The sequence below is a fragment of the Melopsittacus undulatus genome, chromosome 6 (assembly GCF_012275295.1).
Source record: "Melopsittacus undulatus isolate bMelUnd1 chromosome 6, bMelUnd1.mat.Z, whole genome shotgun sequence".
In the NCBI taxonomy this organism is placed as follows: domain Eukaryota; kingdom Metazoa; phylum Chordata; class Aves; order Psittaciformes; family Psittaculidae; genus Melopsittacus; species Melopsittacus undulatus.
The window spans coordinates 67,511,045-67,527,945 of NC_047532.1; the positions used below are offsets into that span (position 1 = coordinate 67,511,045).

General features: G+C 43.9%; 1 protein-coding gene across 2 annotated transcripts; it reads right to left on the bottom strand.

The window, feature by feature from the left end:
• Nucleotides 1-961: 961 nt before the first annotated feature.
• On the bottom strand, nucleotides 962-16,321 carry AMMECR1L (AMMECR1 like). 2 transcript variants are annotated; one of them, XM_034063453.1, is made up of 7 exons: nucleotides 15,999-16,321; nucleotides 13,416-13,860; nucleotides 8,078-8,188; nucleotides 7,496-7,610; nucleotides 6,688-6,778; nucleotides 5,616-5,712; nucleotides 962-4,413 (listed from the first exon to the last, which is right to left on the bottom strand). In XM_034063453.1, the coding sequence occupies exons 2-7, from the start codon at nucleotides 13,820-13,822 to the stop codon at nucleotides 4,302-4,304; spliced, it is 933 nt and encodes a 310-aa protein (XP_033919344.1). In that variant the 5' UTR covers nucleotides 13,823-13,860; nucleotides 15,999-16,321; the 3' UTR covers nucleotides 962-4,301. The 2 variants fall into 2 exon arrangements, with proteins under 2 accessions (XP_033919344.1, XP_005154021.1); XM_005153964.4 differs by lacking the exon at nucleotides 15,999-16,321 and adding an exon at nucleotides 15,322-15,433.
• Between the last annotated feature and the right edge of the window lie 580 nt (nucleotides 16,322-16,901).

A 16,901-nucleotide genomic window follows, 5' to 3' on the forward strand; every position in this document is an offset into this window, starting at 1 on the left:
GATTATACAGTTAACTTCAGAATCTATAGCGAGCCACTTGGAAATCATGTTAGCACCAGAGGCCTCCTCAGCGCGCTCCTCATATTACATAGGGGATTTACTTCCTAGCACTACTAGTACCAGAAGTGTATTTTCTGAAAATGTGGTTTTGCTTTGTAGTTGCACTGAAGTAAATGAGCCTCTCAGACAGACTTAAGTCAAAACTATCCGTGGTTTGGTTGGGGGTTTTGATGGGTGTACCTGTTCTTGATCGATATTCAGGGCTGTCCTTCTCAAGAACCCATACAGGAAATGTAGGTTCTGCCATAGATAAAAAATGCACAATGACCTGAAAACATATGAAAAAAAAAACCCAACCCCAAACATTACACAAATCAATAGATAATTTCCCAAACATGAAAATATTTAGCAAGAATTTAGAAAGATAGGCATTGCTTTTTCCTGAAATCAAACGTTGAAGTCATCTGAAGACTACGACCTATGAAGTGCAGATAATTTATTTTCATTAGTTCCTTTTAAAATGGCAAAGAACAAAGAACAAGTCTGGAAGTTTAAGCCAGGTTTCGAATTTCAAGGTTTTCAGTACAACACAGAATTCTGTATGTATGTGCTTTATTTGTTTTCCCATCATGACATCTAACAGAGAGTTATTGTCAAGCAAACATCACTTCAGGATACAAAGATACTTTGCTGTGCCATTATTATTAAAACATATTTAATCTTTGTTGCTACATTTCCCTACTATTTTTCCTCAGCTTTCTTCCAATGAGCCTGTCTTGACTGTTTTATGCTTCCAGACAGCTCTCATCCCATTCTGTCAACCCCCCTGGCTCTGAACATTTAATCTAATGTAGAGGTCTGGTATTCATACATGTATTGTATTGTTCTTTTTTGACGAGAAAGATTTCACCTTATCCCCCATAAAGGCTCTGAGAAAACATAAAAAGGACAGTACAAATAGTCTTTATCCATTATGATTTATTCTCTACAATACTTCATTAGAGGATAGAGTTCAATTATTTACACTCAGAAGTTATTATATAGGTAGGAGGCAACCAAGTGTAATACAAAGAATTGGTCTGACATCTCTGCACTGAAGGTCAAAAGAGGTCTCCTGCTTTAAGGAAATAAATTAACCAAAAAAACCCCAACAAAACAACATGTAGTTTCCAGAATACAAACAGAAAACAGCACTAATAGTCAGTGAAGATTGCAGATGTTTGTTAATGTACTATGAAAACAAATCATTCTGTGCAAAGGTTAAAATGAACCCTTAGATTCTCCTACAGATTTTTTTCACTGATAAATTGTAGATATGTGATATTTTGACTATAAAACGTTCCCAAACTGAAATGGCCTCAGCTGAGATTAACTGTTGAACATTATGGAAAAAGAAAAAAGTAAAGAACCTCACAGTGGCAACATTCCAACACTGACAGACTCCAGTGATCAAAGACATTCTCCTGTAGTTACTGTAAAACAAAGACAATTCATAATTGCAGTGAGATTATTTCTCAGTTGTGGTTGTCATGAGAATAAGCCCTTCTAGACCAAAAGGCACTTGCTCCTAAGGATGAGTTAAGCCCAGATCAAAGCAGGTAGCAGTTGCTTTGAAAAGGAGCAGTTCTAACCTGCAATCCCAGCCAAATAACCGTGGAGAAATTCTTACATCAACTGGTCACTGATCTTGGTCACCTCCATCTCAAGACAACTCAAAGCACATTTTGTTTCTAGCTCATCTCTTCCATCCTTATGCATAGCTGCCATGTAATGATCTAGAAATGGGATTATTTCCTGAGACCACATGTCCTTGTCATGCTTTTGTTTTTCTGAGATAACTTGATTACTGACACACTTTTCAACTGATTTTACAGCTGGGCCCTTACGGGATTAAAGCTGCGAGGGCCTGTTTCTTAGGCAGCAGACCAGTGTTTCTGATTTGCCAACTTCTTTTCTCACTGCAACAAGACAAGAACACAGTACATATTTAGAGGCGTTTTTGTTTTCTTAAACAGGCTGAGTGGGGAAATGGAAGTGGGAGCGGATAACACTTCCCCAGTCCCAGACCACCTAGCCCACTTCAGGCTTCAACCAACCAAGTCACTCGATCCTAAAATCCTGTTCTTAAAAATGACAGCTAACCCTCCCCACCCCACCCCTTAGATATCCCCTATTCAAATAAAATTAAATCAGGAAACACTATACACTGTTGAAGACACAGAACAGGGCAAACATTGGAAAAAGAAACAATACTGTTGAAAAGCCTGGCACTATATGCCTGCATGACCAGTCTCACTGAGCGTGCTCAGGGGTGAAATTTTAGCACCATTTTTTTGCTTGTTTTAAACCTCTTAGAAATTAAATTCTAACATAGAACACTTGAACAGTAATGTGTGTAGCCCTATGTATCATACTGTTTGACAGCTGAAAGTTGAATGGCATGTCCAGAGCTGACCCCACCCTCGCCCATCACTACACGGCACCTGGGAGAGTAATTACAAACCACTCGAGTTTGTAACAAGACCGATTTATTCTCAGCAGCAGGAAATGAAGAAACAATCCCTTAACTTTCAATTGCTTTTCAACAACATCACAAGGGAAAAGTGGCAATTTATAAGGATGACCCAGTACAGGAGGAAAGCTGGGTCAATATTGCACCATTATCCAGAATAGGACCCCCTCCTTTCCCTCACGTCTCTCTTCTCCAGCAGGAGGATATTACACCAACATGAAGCAAAACTGCACAATTCTGTGTGTTTCTCTAGGACCAGAAAGAGCAGCAGCATGCAGTTCTGAGCTTTTTACCAGCCCTATTCCCTGCCATGCCAGAAGACAATTTCAGGCTTCAAACACCAGTCAGTTTTAAAAGCCATCATTACCACATACATGAAAGCTTTAAAGATATACGCAACCAAACAGCCATTACTCTTGCTATGCACTTGTTTTTTCTTTCCCGATCATTGCTGACTGTACAGAAACTTGGAAAACAAAACAAGCCCCCACAAATTACATTTGGCCATCCATCACTGAGTTCATGACATCCCTTAATGACACTGCAGAATAACAACTGGATAACTTCACTTCCTTTTAGGAGAAAGTATTTCTTGTAATCATCAATGATGGGAGAAGAAACAAGGGATGCATACGAGTTTTACACACTCTGGGTAATACAGGTTTCCACACTCATTGCCCTAATGTGGTAATGACCAAACTGTGTAAGATAATAACTTACCAGTTAAACTACACAGCTCTTCTCTATAGGCCTGCTATAAAGTGGAATACTAGCAGTTCTCAAAGGTCAGTAGTCACATCAGAGAAAGTGGCTGTCCTATCAAAAGGAAGGTCCCCGAGACTTTAGCTAAACAGATTTCAGTCACTAGTCTCTCTTGTATGACTACAGCCAATGCCCTCCCCATCCCTCATCTATCAGGCTGTTACAAATGTTGGGGCACAACACTTGGTTGCAACAGAGCAGACTGTCCAGGGACACTCAAGTAACTCATCCTATGCACACACAGCATGTGCCATGCTGCTCTCTTACAGGATTAACAGCGTTCTGTTTCATAGCAGGCTGCATTACAAAGCACTGCCTAAAAAAACCCAGAAAACTGTAAACCAAGAGGATTTCTAGAAACCCATCCCTCAGTGGGATCTGACAAATAAGCCTTCTTATTTAAATAATTAATTCATCTGCAATACCATTCAAAGGCTTTTCATGTCTTTTAAGTGTTTTCTGCCTGTGAGGATGGGGTGCTACTCAGATGTTCAACCCTCCCCAAGTATCATAATGTCTACCTGTGATGTGTGGGGACTGCAATCAGCTCTCAGTACACGACAGATACAAGAGATTAAAAAAAAACTTAGAAAGAACCTAAAAAATGTTTTGTTGGACTCCGTTGCCCAGACTGCCGGGGGAATGATCCTACTTGATCTGGGGGGCTTCCATAACAAACAGCTCAAGATTCCAAAGTGTTGGTAATACACAAGAACGCATCAGTCCGAAGTGGCACTTTCACTCAGAGAGGTCTTCTGCACCTCACGACAGTTCATAGGCATGGAGCCCCAATCCAACTGAACCCCCATTCAGAGGGAAGGCTGAGATAAGGCTTGGGCCCCTGAAGTTCTGTCATGCTCTCATCATCCCCCCAGGTCAGCTGGAAGGCAGACTTGGCAACGGAAGCTAGCATCATAAAATGGTGCAGTAATAGAAGTAACTGGACCAGGAAGAGGAGGCATCTGCCCCAATGATGTCGTAGCTGTTGGCAGCAACTGGGGAGTGGGACTGGTCATGCAGCCGTGTGTCAGGAGTAATGATTGTAAAGGGGGGGGGCATGAAGAGTGCCATTCTGGAAACAATGCTGACGCGAGGCCATGTATTCTGCATAACTGATTGTCACCTTCTCACTGCGGTACCTATGGGAACAGCACAGGAAAAAATAATGTAAACAGACTACGCAACATGAAGGGACTAGGCATAAAAACATTCATCCCAGATCACCTTTTAGCTCACAGCCAGTAGCCACCAAGAGGAATCCTACTAACTTCAAAAATTACTTGGTTTTGTTTGGTATTGACTCATACAACAGTCTGAATAAGCTTGAATTATCTTCACTGTCCCAAAAAGTAGAGCCCTATTCAAGGCAATCATAATTAAGGAGACTCCTGAAGCAGTACACAGGAAACAAATGATCCATTTATATTCCTTTTATTCACTTGCTGTGGAAAAAAAGGGACACAAAGAGTTTTCCAGGAGAAGACTCAGTTTCAGAGACTAAACAACCAGTACTTCACTATTACTTACTTGTGTGGTTGTCTTCACCTTTGAAAAGTTAGTAATGAAAATTATGGAGTTGGGTAAAGGGGAGTCACATGTATGTGACTTGGTCCATGCTGTACAGTCAGAATTACAAAACCTAAAGTCCCTTCTGAGAGACCAGAGGTTTCCAACTGCTTCTAAAGTATGAACTTCAAAGTGGTTGTGAACAGCACTAAGTCCACGTTACACCAGATTTGAATGGAAACCTTCATCCTGTCCTCTCCTGTAAAAAAAACCCCAAACCCTGCATAACCACTTCATTCTCCAGAGGTAAGGAACGACCTGATAAATTAATGGTTCTATACAAAACCAGAATGTCCCAATTTTTACTAATATAAAGGGAGCTGAAACCATTGGACAGCTGTGGGGTATAGAAAAGCGAGCAAATTCTGAAAACTAGCCAAATATGAGTGTGGGTGGGTTTCAAGACAGCTGTCACCTCCAAATAGCTACAACATCCACAGATGAGCACAATGAGAAAGGGAAGCCCATTGTAAAGACAGAGAAAAATCCACCTTTTTCACTTGCAAAGGTTCTTTTGATCTTTCATGTGTATGATAACATTAAAACCAGTGGCATTTCTCTTAGAAAATGCCAAGTTCAATCCTGAAGAGACTGAACATATCACACTTCATTCCATATAGATTTTATGCCTAACACATGGCATTTATGATTTTGTCTTTCAGACCACATCCCTCAGTTGAAAGAGGCATGAAGACTAACATCAAGCACAAATTATTTAAATTACACACAAAACACTATGAAGCAAAAATAAAAGGCGACAAATATATTGGCTTACCTGGTGAGTTTAATCGTTTTCCTAAAATCATTGGTAATCGGAGCCTTAAAGCCACCTTTCCTGAGTAAGGAGTCTATGGTCTGGATCTGATCCCAGTCTATTAAAAAGGAGAAGTAAGGGAAATGTTTCAATATATAAATGATTTTTCAACAAGAGTAGAGATGCATTAAAAGGCTTCTAGAAAAGCACGCAATTAAACAGCAAATTTTGAGCTGTTAACACATTCGTGGTCTTATGCATGCACACTATCTGCACATGCCAACGCCTTTAACTCATATTGGAACTGGTCTATAAAACAGTAATTCCATTTTCCATACGGCCTCTCTTCTTATAAAGGTCTGTGCCTTGCTTCTGTTGCAGGGACCCCAACCTGTTTTATTATGTACCACTCAAGGTTAGCTCCTTAAGCCTTAAAATAAGGTAACACTTAGCTCTTTATACAGACAATTTGGGATCAACCTGATGCTCTAGTGATAGCACAGTGCACTGCTATGTGAGAGATCAGAGTTAAAATTCCTACCTTCATCTTTTGCCCCAGAGCCAGGAGGATGCGACCACTCCACTCTGCTAGGTGGAGGAAAGGAGGCAATATTTTGAGCAGTTACCATGGTGACCGCTACTATATTTGAGGGGGAAGTGTGCTTCAGAGGGGCCCTGTTTTCTGCCCTCATCTGGAGGATGCTACTTTAGAAAGAATAAGGAGGAAAGGGACTCTCCTGTTGGTGCTGTGCAGCCTGCAGTTATCCTAGTTGGTGGGAGAAACATAGAAGAGGAAAGATGCAATGCTGAATGAAGCTAGAAGATCCATACTTTGAGATCCTCTATTTCTTAAGCCCTAAAGCGTTTTTATGCTAAGATACAGCTGCACACAGATGTGAGATGAGAGAAAGGCCAGATGAAAACCCAGCAGCAAACAGCTGTATCAGGTGTCAGTTATCCAGATTAAGCCTGGTGGCTCCATGGCACTACTGTGAGGATAGCATGGCAATCCAAACCCAATATCCATAGATTTCTGTTACCCAATCCTGTGACACAATGTGTTGACATTTTTGGCTGCCATCTCAAAACCCACCTTGTTCCTTAGCAACCTCAGGTAAATACGTGGCTGTGCGTTTGACACCTTTCTCATTGATGAACTCTATTCTGATCCCATGGATCCCAACCTATAGATGGAAATGAATAGCCAAATAAGAGGGGTTTGCTAGCACTGAGTCCATGACCAAGCTGTCATTCCCAAAACACTCTCTCTCTATGGCCAGTTTGGCTTTTGCCTGGATAAAGACATTCTCTCCTCACTATCCTTACCAGGCAGGTGCCACTAACAGCTCTCTTAGCAGCATAAAGGGCCTCTAACACCTCTCCCAGATAAGCCTAACCAGCCTCCTTGCTGCTTCTCCTGAATTAAGTCTTGTCAGAAGTCTGACAGCTTTCCATCTCTTATGCTGGGCAAGAAAGACAGGATCTCTACAACAGTCATGCCTAAAAGAGCCCAACCACAAAGTCTATTTAATCCTTCTTGAACTAAAACACTTCCATGGACAAGGTCCTAAAAAAGAATACTTTTGCTGTTAACTACTTTTCCTTCCCAGTATCAAAATACTTCCCAGTTTTTTATATATGTATTTACACCCATCTCCTATTGGGCCAAATCCATAGAACACTTTTAACACTCTCTTATTCCTGTTCAGACTCCCTCCAACCAAAAGCATACTGCTGGCTCATTCTCTTCCTCCCTCCTAGTTTTCTAGCCCTATTTCTTCTATTCCCAGTTCCTCCTACACCCATACACCTCTGTAACGAAGGAGACACATCACCATGTACTAACCCGAACCCGAACGGAACGAGAGTGATGCAGAGTTCCAAATGCACCTGGTTCTCACCTCCCAGTCCAGGTAGTCACTGGCATCCTCAAAGTTAGTGAGGAGGGAGACAGAGCAGAAGAGTTTGGGCAGCTCCTCGCGGGTCAGGGGTGGAAATCGGCTGTCCTTAAGTGCACTAAAGGAAAGAGAATATATATTGCCTAATACAAGCACCACATTAAAGCGCCAGATGCTCAGTTATTCCCTTTTTGATTATGCCACTGTGAAACCATTTCTCTTTGCTACTGCAGAGAAAGTTATTTGCATCACCTCCTAATGTGATGAATTGTAATGATGAATGCACACACTAGTGCAAGCTTCCTGGTGCTTGTCTCCAACTTTCTGCAGCTGGAGACAAATTATGTGCTACATAGGATGTCAAAAGCATTAGTATGCAGGATAGGTTCCATATTAGCCTTCAAACATCAACCAAAAATCACCAGTTGGAAAGATGTTCCATTAAATCCTGATGTATTACCTCACCCTAACTATCATACATTTCTCAGGTTTCTTTTATTGTGAAGCATATAAAACTGAATCATGGTGATCCAGCATCTTAACCTTGAATCCTTACAGATCTTTGGATAATTAAGTTCAGATTACCTGGTTAATGTGTATTCCCTGAGTCCTGAGTGAAGATTCATGGCTGAAAAGGTCCCGATGCAGCCACGAAGCCGCTTGTCTCGCCCCGTCTTCCACGTCACAAAGAGTGGACTGGAAAGGCAAAAAAGAGAAATACTCCAGCTTCTGGAGACACCCGGTTGCTAAGGGGAGACCAACAAGGTGTAAAAGGGTATGTATGCATGCACTTGCTTTCTCTCCCTCTAATAAACCCCAATAGGCATGTTTTCTCACCTGCTCTCTAGAAATAATAAAACCCTACAGATCCTCAAATTCAAAACCCCAACATCTTCCCCAAACTTGCCCTCCATTGACACCTTCCTGGCCAGATTCTGTGCTGTCTTCTGATGAATGATATGGTCATTTGACCCCACTGATTACCTCTGTGAGTAATGGCCTCACTTAGTAGCACCCACTAGTTTACATGACAGCCCAGATAAAAATTCCTACAGGTGGAGCAATAGGTTACTTATTTATAGTACCACTGAACCTGACAGATCCCCAAGCGTCCTGCAAATTATCTACAAATCAGGTTTGTGCTATGCTTTTCTTTTTAAGGGATAAAAAGTCAGTCTAGGCTGCCGGGTTGTGGTTTGGTTTTGTTTTTTTCACCGATATTTCCAGGACTTTATCTGAACCTGGGTCCATCCCTAGTGCTCAGTTTATGCTAACCTCTTTTGCTTACGTTACATTTGGTTTATATTACACACACTCCCTCCTGTTGAACACATATCTAAATCACAATATTATGACTACTCAGACTTCACATAGATTTCTATTTGCTCATCCATTATAATGAGTTTACAGGCATAACAGTAGATTCACAAATTCAGCAGGCTCATTTCAATCTGTTAACGTAGAAGCCATGGTTAAGCCTCAGAGAACAAACAGTTCAGGACAACAGCATTCAGTAGAGGTAAACAGGTAAAGATGACTGATCATATTAAAAGCAAAAAAATCACTTCTACAGATGTGAGTGAAATTGCAAACAGCTGTAGAGAGACACGGTAAGGAAAGGACAATGCACTTCTACAAGAACATCTGGAAAATGTTGCAAGGCAACTGATGCTGCTGACCTAACTATAAAAAACAGGGTGAATGATCTTACATTTTTCAGATTACAGAGTAGTGAATACAAGATGTGGTCACTTCGAACACCAGCATAAATGGAGAAGTCATTAGTGATTCCAAACATCAGTTCGTGGGTATCTATTGCACTTTAAAGGCAAGTCATTTGACAGAAAACACACAGTGTTAGTAATTTCTCTGAGATGAGACAAACATTGACAGGAGTTCTAGAACATAAAGACAGATTAATTGATTCTACAGCAGAGATCTGACACTTTGCTCAAACTCTTGAGGCTCCTGTAAGCAATGTATCTTTGCAGCAAACATTACCCAAAACAGTAAGATATTCTGTTCCGACAATAAAACCAGCATGGAGTGTGGATGATTTCTCAAACAGGCAACAGAGCTTATTACATCTAAGTATTTGGAACATAAGTTAAACTGCAGTGATAAAGCAATGCCCAGTGATGCTCCTCAGAGCAACAATGGAATTAGAAACCTCTATCACAACATAAATCCATCATTCAGGATCTAGTTACCAGCTATGACCAAAAAAGTACTACCCAAAATAGCAAATTGCCCTTAAGTGATAATTGTGAAGTACTCTGCCCACAGAGGAAGTGGAAACATTCTTCCACAATCATCAGCCACCTTATGTATACCTGACCAAGACAGTGGATTTACTGTTCTAGTTTTCCATCACCCCCCTCAAGGCACTGGCAGGATATTACTCCTCTAGACTTTCATCTAGCTACCATGTATTGAAACAGAAAACAGAAACAGTGTAAGGAAATACATTAGAAAGATAAAAGATACTAAACTTACAAAGGAGATTTCTGAGCAACGCTGTCACAAGCTCAGTGGAAATTTAGCTTAATCTAAATGAAGTTTTGCAACCATTACTTAGCCCATGTGACACTCACCCCAAATAGAAAAGGGAAGGGAGAAAAGGAAAAGCATCGCTGACAGAACACAACTCTAAGTAAGCTCCTTCTCTTCTTCAATTCAAATTTCAGGTTTGCATTTTCAATTCACCTCTTTCCCATTCCAAAGAAAGAAAAAAGAAAAGGGGGGAAGGGAGAAGGATGTTTCTACTGAGCTGTGACACAGCTTTCTGCATCTATAATAGAAGAGATTGTATCAGAAAGGACAGGATAATTGCATTCAGGAGGCCGTTATGTTTTAAAATACCTTAAAGCACACTTGGAACAATTTTTCACTGCAGTCATAACAACTGAGGCATAAAAAACCCCAAAGATATACGATTTTGTACAAGTACATACATTTTCACTATTATGAAGATTTTCACTGTAGATGTTTTTTCTATATCTGAAGAATAAATGCACTTAGTAAATAGCAGGTGTGGCTGACACTAAGTCAATTGTTCCACAGCCCCTCCCTGAGAAGTGTATTTCCCAAACGTACTGAGAAAAGCCACAACCATCCTTTACCCATGTTCACCCAAATGCACTTACTGGTACTTCACAGTCTTATCCTCAGCTGATGATGGCAACTATTTCTCCCCCAGCCACATCCTACTTAGGTGTGTTTGATGAGGGTTTGATGAGGGTTTGCTAGGGGAATTCCAGCAACTTAAAAACTAGCTTCTCCAATTGCAACTGCAAAGGGAATTTTTAAGGAGCAAAATATAGTTTGTTCAAATCAGAATTTAGCTTTTACCAGGGAAAAACCTGTTACAGTACAGATTTTATGATGCTAGTACCTTATTATTTGCCTTGTAAGGCAATTAGAAACTTGTACGGTGTAGTTTTAGTACGAGTTTGTAACACCTACTATTAAAAAAACTCAAAGTACAGAAGTGGAAGAAGTAACCAATTAACTACTTGTATGCCATACAGGTTCAAGACTGTATTTTTTCCAGTAATCTGAATAGCAGAAGGGATATTACCAAGTTAATTCAGACATAACTATAAATCTGCCAATGCCAGCTTCTCTACAGTGGTTTGTGAACATCACTGCTCACACATATTCCATAGATATTTACCAGCTCCATCATGTCCATCAAAATTATAGTCCAATCTCTTAAGCTGGTAACTACAATTCACTATGGTTTTCAAGTAATAACCCTTTAACTTTTGTTATTGCACTATTTATGTAGAATCCTGACCTTCATGACTACTTCTATTTTGACTTTAAAAGATCAGTTATGCAAGAAATAGGTCGGGACAAACCTGTGCATCTTTCTATTCCTTCCACCCACAGGCTCTTTTCTGTCTGTCCAGACAGACTGCTGATATATATCTCTCTTTTGTTCAAAGATCTCTTACATAGACATAAATTATATTATGAAGGACAACAATCCAAATTATTTCTGTATTGCACTTTGCTTACTCTTGTATTTGATAACATTTGGCTTGAAGTTCATTACATTACTGTCTCAAGTGTGACAGATCATCCCTGTGTGCTGCTTTCCAAGAGAGCAAACCCCATGCTTTTCCCTGGGGTTCATAGAACTATTTGCTAGAAGCCACAGCATAAATGCTGAAACACAGAAAAACTCAGGTAAATGCTGATATTTGCCCAGAGGGGAAATAAAAGAAGCAGTGTTTTTTTCTCTGGAGTGCTGATACACAAGACTTTCAAACTGTCAGCACAGAAATGCCCAATGAATGATTTTGAACTTTTCAAATCTGGGCATCAAATTCAGACAGCTGATATTCCTGAAAGAACACCCTTTGTGGAACTAGTCAACAGGAATAGCCACAAAATCCAGCTGGGAATCTCTAACACCAAAATAACAGAGCTGTATGAAACCATCTTTCTTATTGACTAAAGAACAGAACAATAAAAAACCCCTTTGCATTTCAAGTGTCAAAATAATCAGCAGACTTACACATAATTTTCTAAAAGGAGCCTGCTTAGCTTAGGTATGAGAAACAACAACAGAAATACTTTAGCCTGGGGAGTCCCTGGAACTATTCTGTATTCCAGCCCATAGTATTTCTCCATTCACTTGTATTTGCAATATTAAACAGCTTAGTCTGCAGTAGCATTCAGAACATGTATCCATAATCCTGCTTGGATAATAACTGCATGGAAGCACAACCTACATCTACAGTGACAGACAGTGAGGTGGGGAGACATTCAATACATGGAAAAAGTCCTTGACCTGTTTAAGCCACTGTTCCTTTACATCAATTTAAAATTCATTAACTTAAATTAAGGATGTCAACAACTTGTTATTTTATCTATTGTTCTGGAGGTGGCCCCTGGAGGAGCGTCAGAAGGTGTCTCTGTCATGGATCTTTCCCATATAATTCTTCCAACAAACACTTTAGCAACATTAACATTTCCATACCCATGCATTCAACCTTCAAAGAAACATTAGCTAAATCTCACCAAAGCAAAATACCTTCATAAATCCTTCCCCTCACACATATCTCCTTTCCTATTAACCTCTGTATCGCCCTTGAAAGTTAACTCTCCACTTCTCCCCATATTGCCCAACCAGCACTATCTTCGTAACAGACGTTTTGAGTTCTACAACTAGTATTCCTTTCCCTGTTAAACCCATTAAGTTGGACAGCTGAGCACCCTGGTGTGCACCCTCATCCAGTTCTCACCGGCTCAGCATTTGCTTCAGGATGAGCAGGGAACTTATTTCAACTTCTTTATTTCCTTTCCATCTGCTTTGCAGAAGGAAGTATCTCCCCTGCCCCTTCACCAATACAGTGTCTGAAAATAAAAGCAAGATCCTCTTCAAATTAACGACATTATTTTACTGTTTTCTGGAACTTCTGAGTTTAGTTTCACTCATTCCTTTAGTACACTTTCAAGGGAGGCACAGCCCAGTTAACCTTTTGCAGAGGAATCTGTTTACAACGAAAAGAGCAAACTTTAACAGAGCGTTATCACCAAGTGGGTTTGCAGTCCTTAATAAAGTATGCAACGTCTCACACAACACAGCAGACTGGGAGCTGAAGTGCCACTCTTCCTCCTATTTTGCCTAACTCTCTTTCTGTCAAGCTAAGCATGTTCTCTTTTGAAGGCCACTCCTCAAAGCTCCACTCATCTCCAATGACAAACACAACAGAGTATTTGGTACTCTTTCATACACTTACAGCACATCACTTTTTGTTTCCAATAGACAAAGTAAGCAGCAGAACAGCCCCCTTCCTCCCCGCACACCAGTTTTCCCATCCACCAGAGGAAACCCTTCATCCCTCCCCAGACAAACCACAGCTCTGGATGCTGGTTTCCAAGATTTCCTCCCACACATGGATTTACTCACTAGGGGTCATTGGTAAATCGAGGAAGTCGTGGCTGAGGGAAACCATAGAGATGACAGTAGAGTACATCAAAGCAGTAGCAGCACATCTCTGCTGTCACCACCAGGTTCTTGGTGCTGTTGGCAGTTCCATTGGGCCGAGTAAGTGGGCTCAGAGCTCCTGAAGTGGGATTCATTCGAGTAATTGGGGAATTTCCTGGGCCCAAAGTCAAGTCAGATACGTTCTCCCTTCCATTATTCCCGTCTGTGTGCTGGTGGTTCTGAAGAGGACCTGAACTGGAGCCTGGTACAGTTGTGGCCTGATTCCCATGACTGTGCGTTCCACTCCCAGATAATTTGGGCTTCTTTACCCCACAACAGCCAGCTGCCAGCTTGGGCTCAAGTGGAGGAACACAGCGTCTTTTTCCCATCCTGCTTCACAACTTGCTGCCTGGAGCACTGCAGAACCCTGGCAAGGAGGAAGGGGGAAAAAAAGCAATGAACAGTTACAGGTGAAAAGCCAACAACTACTTCCTTGCTTCTGCTAAGATGTCAGAGTAACAAAAAGAGGAAGAAAACCCTCACAATGTGCAACCAAATACAGACCTAAAGCCAGTTCAGCAAGTAGAGTGGTTTTACATATAGATCGGAAGAGTGTGTACACAACGTGCATGAAATCCTATTTGTAAAGTCATTGCTGAGGTGTACTGAACACTTCAATAGGTGGCTAATCACCAACCCCCCCCAAATAAACAAGCGAACAGAACCAACCTCCCCATAAAGGGAATTAAACTGTTGGGAGAGCAGAACAAAAAAAGACAATATGACTTCAGATCAGATATACCCTATCCACTGCTTTTCCAGATCATTCCTGAACCCCCAGTCAGTGCCTGCACCTATGGCAAACAAGCTACTGAACAACTACAAGTACATTCCCTTGTCCCATTCTCAATAGAAGAGTGACAACTCCGAATGACATCTGCAGGGCTGGAGTCCCAGGGGTTCTGCCCTTGATTTAGCTCTAGCCTAAGCAAGACACAGAGAGAAGCTACAAGCACAGAACCTCCATTTTCTAAACACCAGACTGTTTTCCAGACCCCATGAACTCGTGAATCTGCATTCACTTTCTAGGATTAAGTAAATCAATAGCACTCATAAATAAACACGTAGAGCCAGGATATGCAGGAGAGGAAGAGCTGAAGACTGCACAGTCTGAACAGAGGGAAGTGATGAAGGCAGGAAACAGATACAGTATTTAAGAAAATCAAACAAACAAACCCCAGTGTTTTGCTTGCAAAGAAGGTAATGCTAGCTGTTGCATCACAAGAAGGGGTGGAACAAATACACGGAGGAAGGCCTATGCAGACAAAAATTAACAAAGATGATAGGCAAGGACCACATGTCAAAGATAACAAGGAGTGTAATACACCACCGTGACATCTAAACACACACACAAAAACCAGTCCTCCATCTGTCAATGGGGCTAAAGCACGGGCATGTTAATCACAGAGAACACGGTGGAGAACTTGAAGTCACACTCCAGCTCTTGCTGCTTCTTTAACCCCAGCACATCCCTCCAACTCTTCCAAGTACTTAACTGATGGCTGAACTGAGAGCACATACAGACCGGAGATAGGTGATATGCACTGAAATGCCTGGCATGATAACCCCCTCCCTTCTCTGTGCCTGCAGACAATGCAAACTTGATCCATGAAGCTTCACCAGCCATCATTAGGAGTCTCTAACACAAAACACGAGCACTCGGAGTGCTTGCTTTGCCCCTCACCTTCCAGAAGGAAAATCTTCATTAGGAACAATTCACAAGGCCTAGTGAAAATTATCATTTTTACTTTGAACTCTGTAATAGTTCAAACTCTGTAACTTTGACAAAGTGAACACACCATTTTCTTCAGTACCTAGTGAAAGTTACCTGCTGTGTCCCAGTGACGCTGCTGGGACAGAGGAACCTTTCCAAGTTACTCCCGAAGGCTCAGCCACATTTCAGGGTGAAAAACTATTTAAAGCTATAGCTCTTCATTTCACACCGGAGACGTGGCAGGGGGAGAGGAGAGATCGCCTCCATTTACTATCCCCTGCAGCAAGCACAAGGGGCCTCACAAAAGCGGCGGCACAGCTCCACGGCTGGCTTCAACGAAGGGCACCGCTTCCCGCCGCGGGAGGCCCCCACTGCCCTGCCCTGCCCGGGGCTGCCGGTGCACGGCGGCCCGAAGCTGTGCTGGCTGCAAAAGGCCCAGCCTGCCGCTGCGCCACCGGCCCCGGGGTACCCCAGCTCCCGAACCGGCCTCGCTGCACCGGGGCAGCACCGCGCCGCCCGGCCCCGCGGCGGGACGAGCCCCTTGCGCTCGGATACAAACTTTGCGGCGGTGTTGCCAGGATGGCGGCAGCACGGCCCCGGCAGAGCCCGCAGCGCACCCCGCGGGCTGCAGTCGCCCCCCCGTGGTGGGGCAGAACAGCCGCCAGTAGGGGGCGCCAGGGAGCGGGATTCCCCCCCTTCCCCCGCCGCCATTAACCCCTTCCCCGCCACCGGCCGGGCGGATACCGGCGCCTTCCCCACGCCTCTTCCCCACCCTCCCCGGGCTCGCCCACCTCCTGCACCCGTCCCGGGCCGGACGCGGCTTCTCCTCCGCCTCAGCCCAGCCGCCGCCGCTGGTACCCCGCAGCCTCCTTCTCCCGCCTCATGGAGCCATGGGCCTGGACGAGGCTCCCCAGAGAAGCGGGCCCGGCGGGCGGGGGGGAGGCAGGGCCCGCCGCGGCCGGGCCGGGAGCCGGGCTTCCCGGGGCCGCCGGGCAGCGCGGGGAGCTGGAGGACTGGAGCGAGGCCGAGGGAAGGTCCTCCGCTATCCCGGCAGCCTCCTCCCTGCTCGTGAGGTAATAAAGGAAAAATGTACATAGTCCGCCAGCCTCCCGTCGGCCCCGTGGTGCCGCCACAACCATAGAGAAGAGAGGACGCTCTTCACCCCGCCTCACAACCATAGATACCGCGGACTTCCGCTGCCCGCCAGAGGGGGGGCGGGGAGACGACGGGGCGCACGGGGTTGGGCTCCCTCCCCATCACGTGACGGGCCGCACGTGCGAGGACAAACAGTGTCGGGGGCTGGAAGGGCCGCGGGGCTCCCCCGGTGCCGCACCGCACGGGTGGGGGCTGTGCCGATCCCCTATTGGCCAGCAGGCTCTGTGACGGGGCGCCCAGAGGAGGAGCGCGCGGTCGGAAGCATCCATTCTACAGCTCCCCCTGTCCCCCGTCGCTGAGGGCTGTGGTTCGCTCCTCGCTCCATCTGAGGAAATGGGGGGTGCTCCGTGCTGCCGCACGGCTGAGGAGAGCCGCGGCCCTGCCGCACGCACCGGTGCGGCTCCGCCGGCCCCTGCCTTCACCAGGGCCCGCAGGACGGAGCGAGAGCAAGGGCAAACCCCGAGTCCTCTTCAGCGCGGGCGCTGTGTGTTTCCGCTTGTGAAGACAGGGATGAATACAGCCGTGGCCGCAGCGGGGGT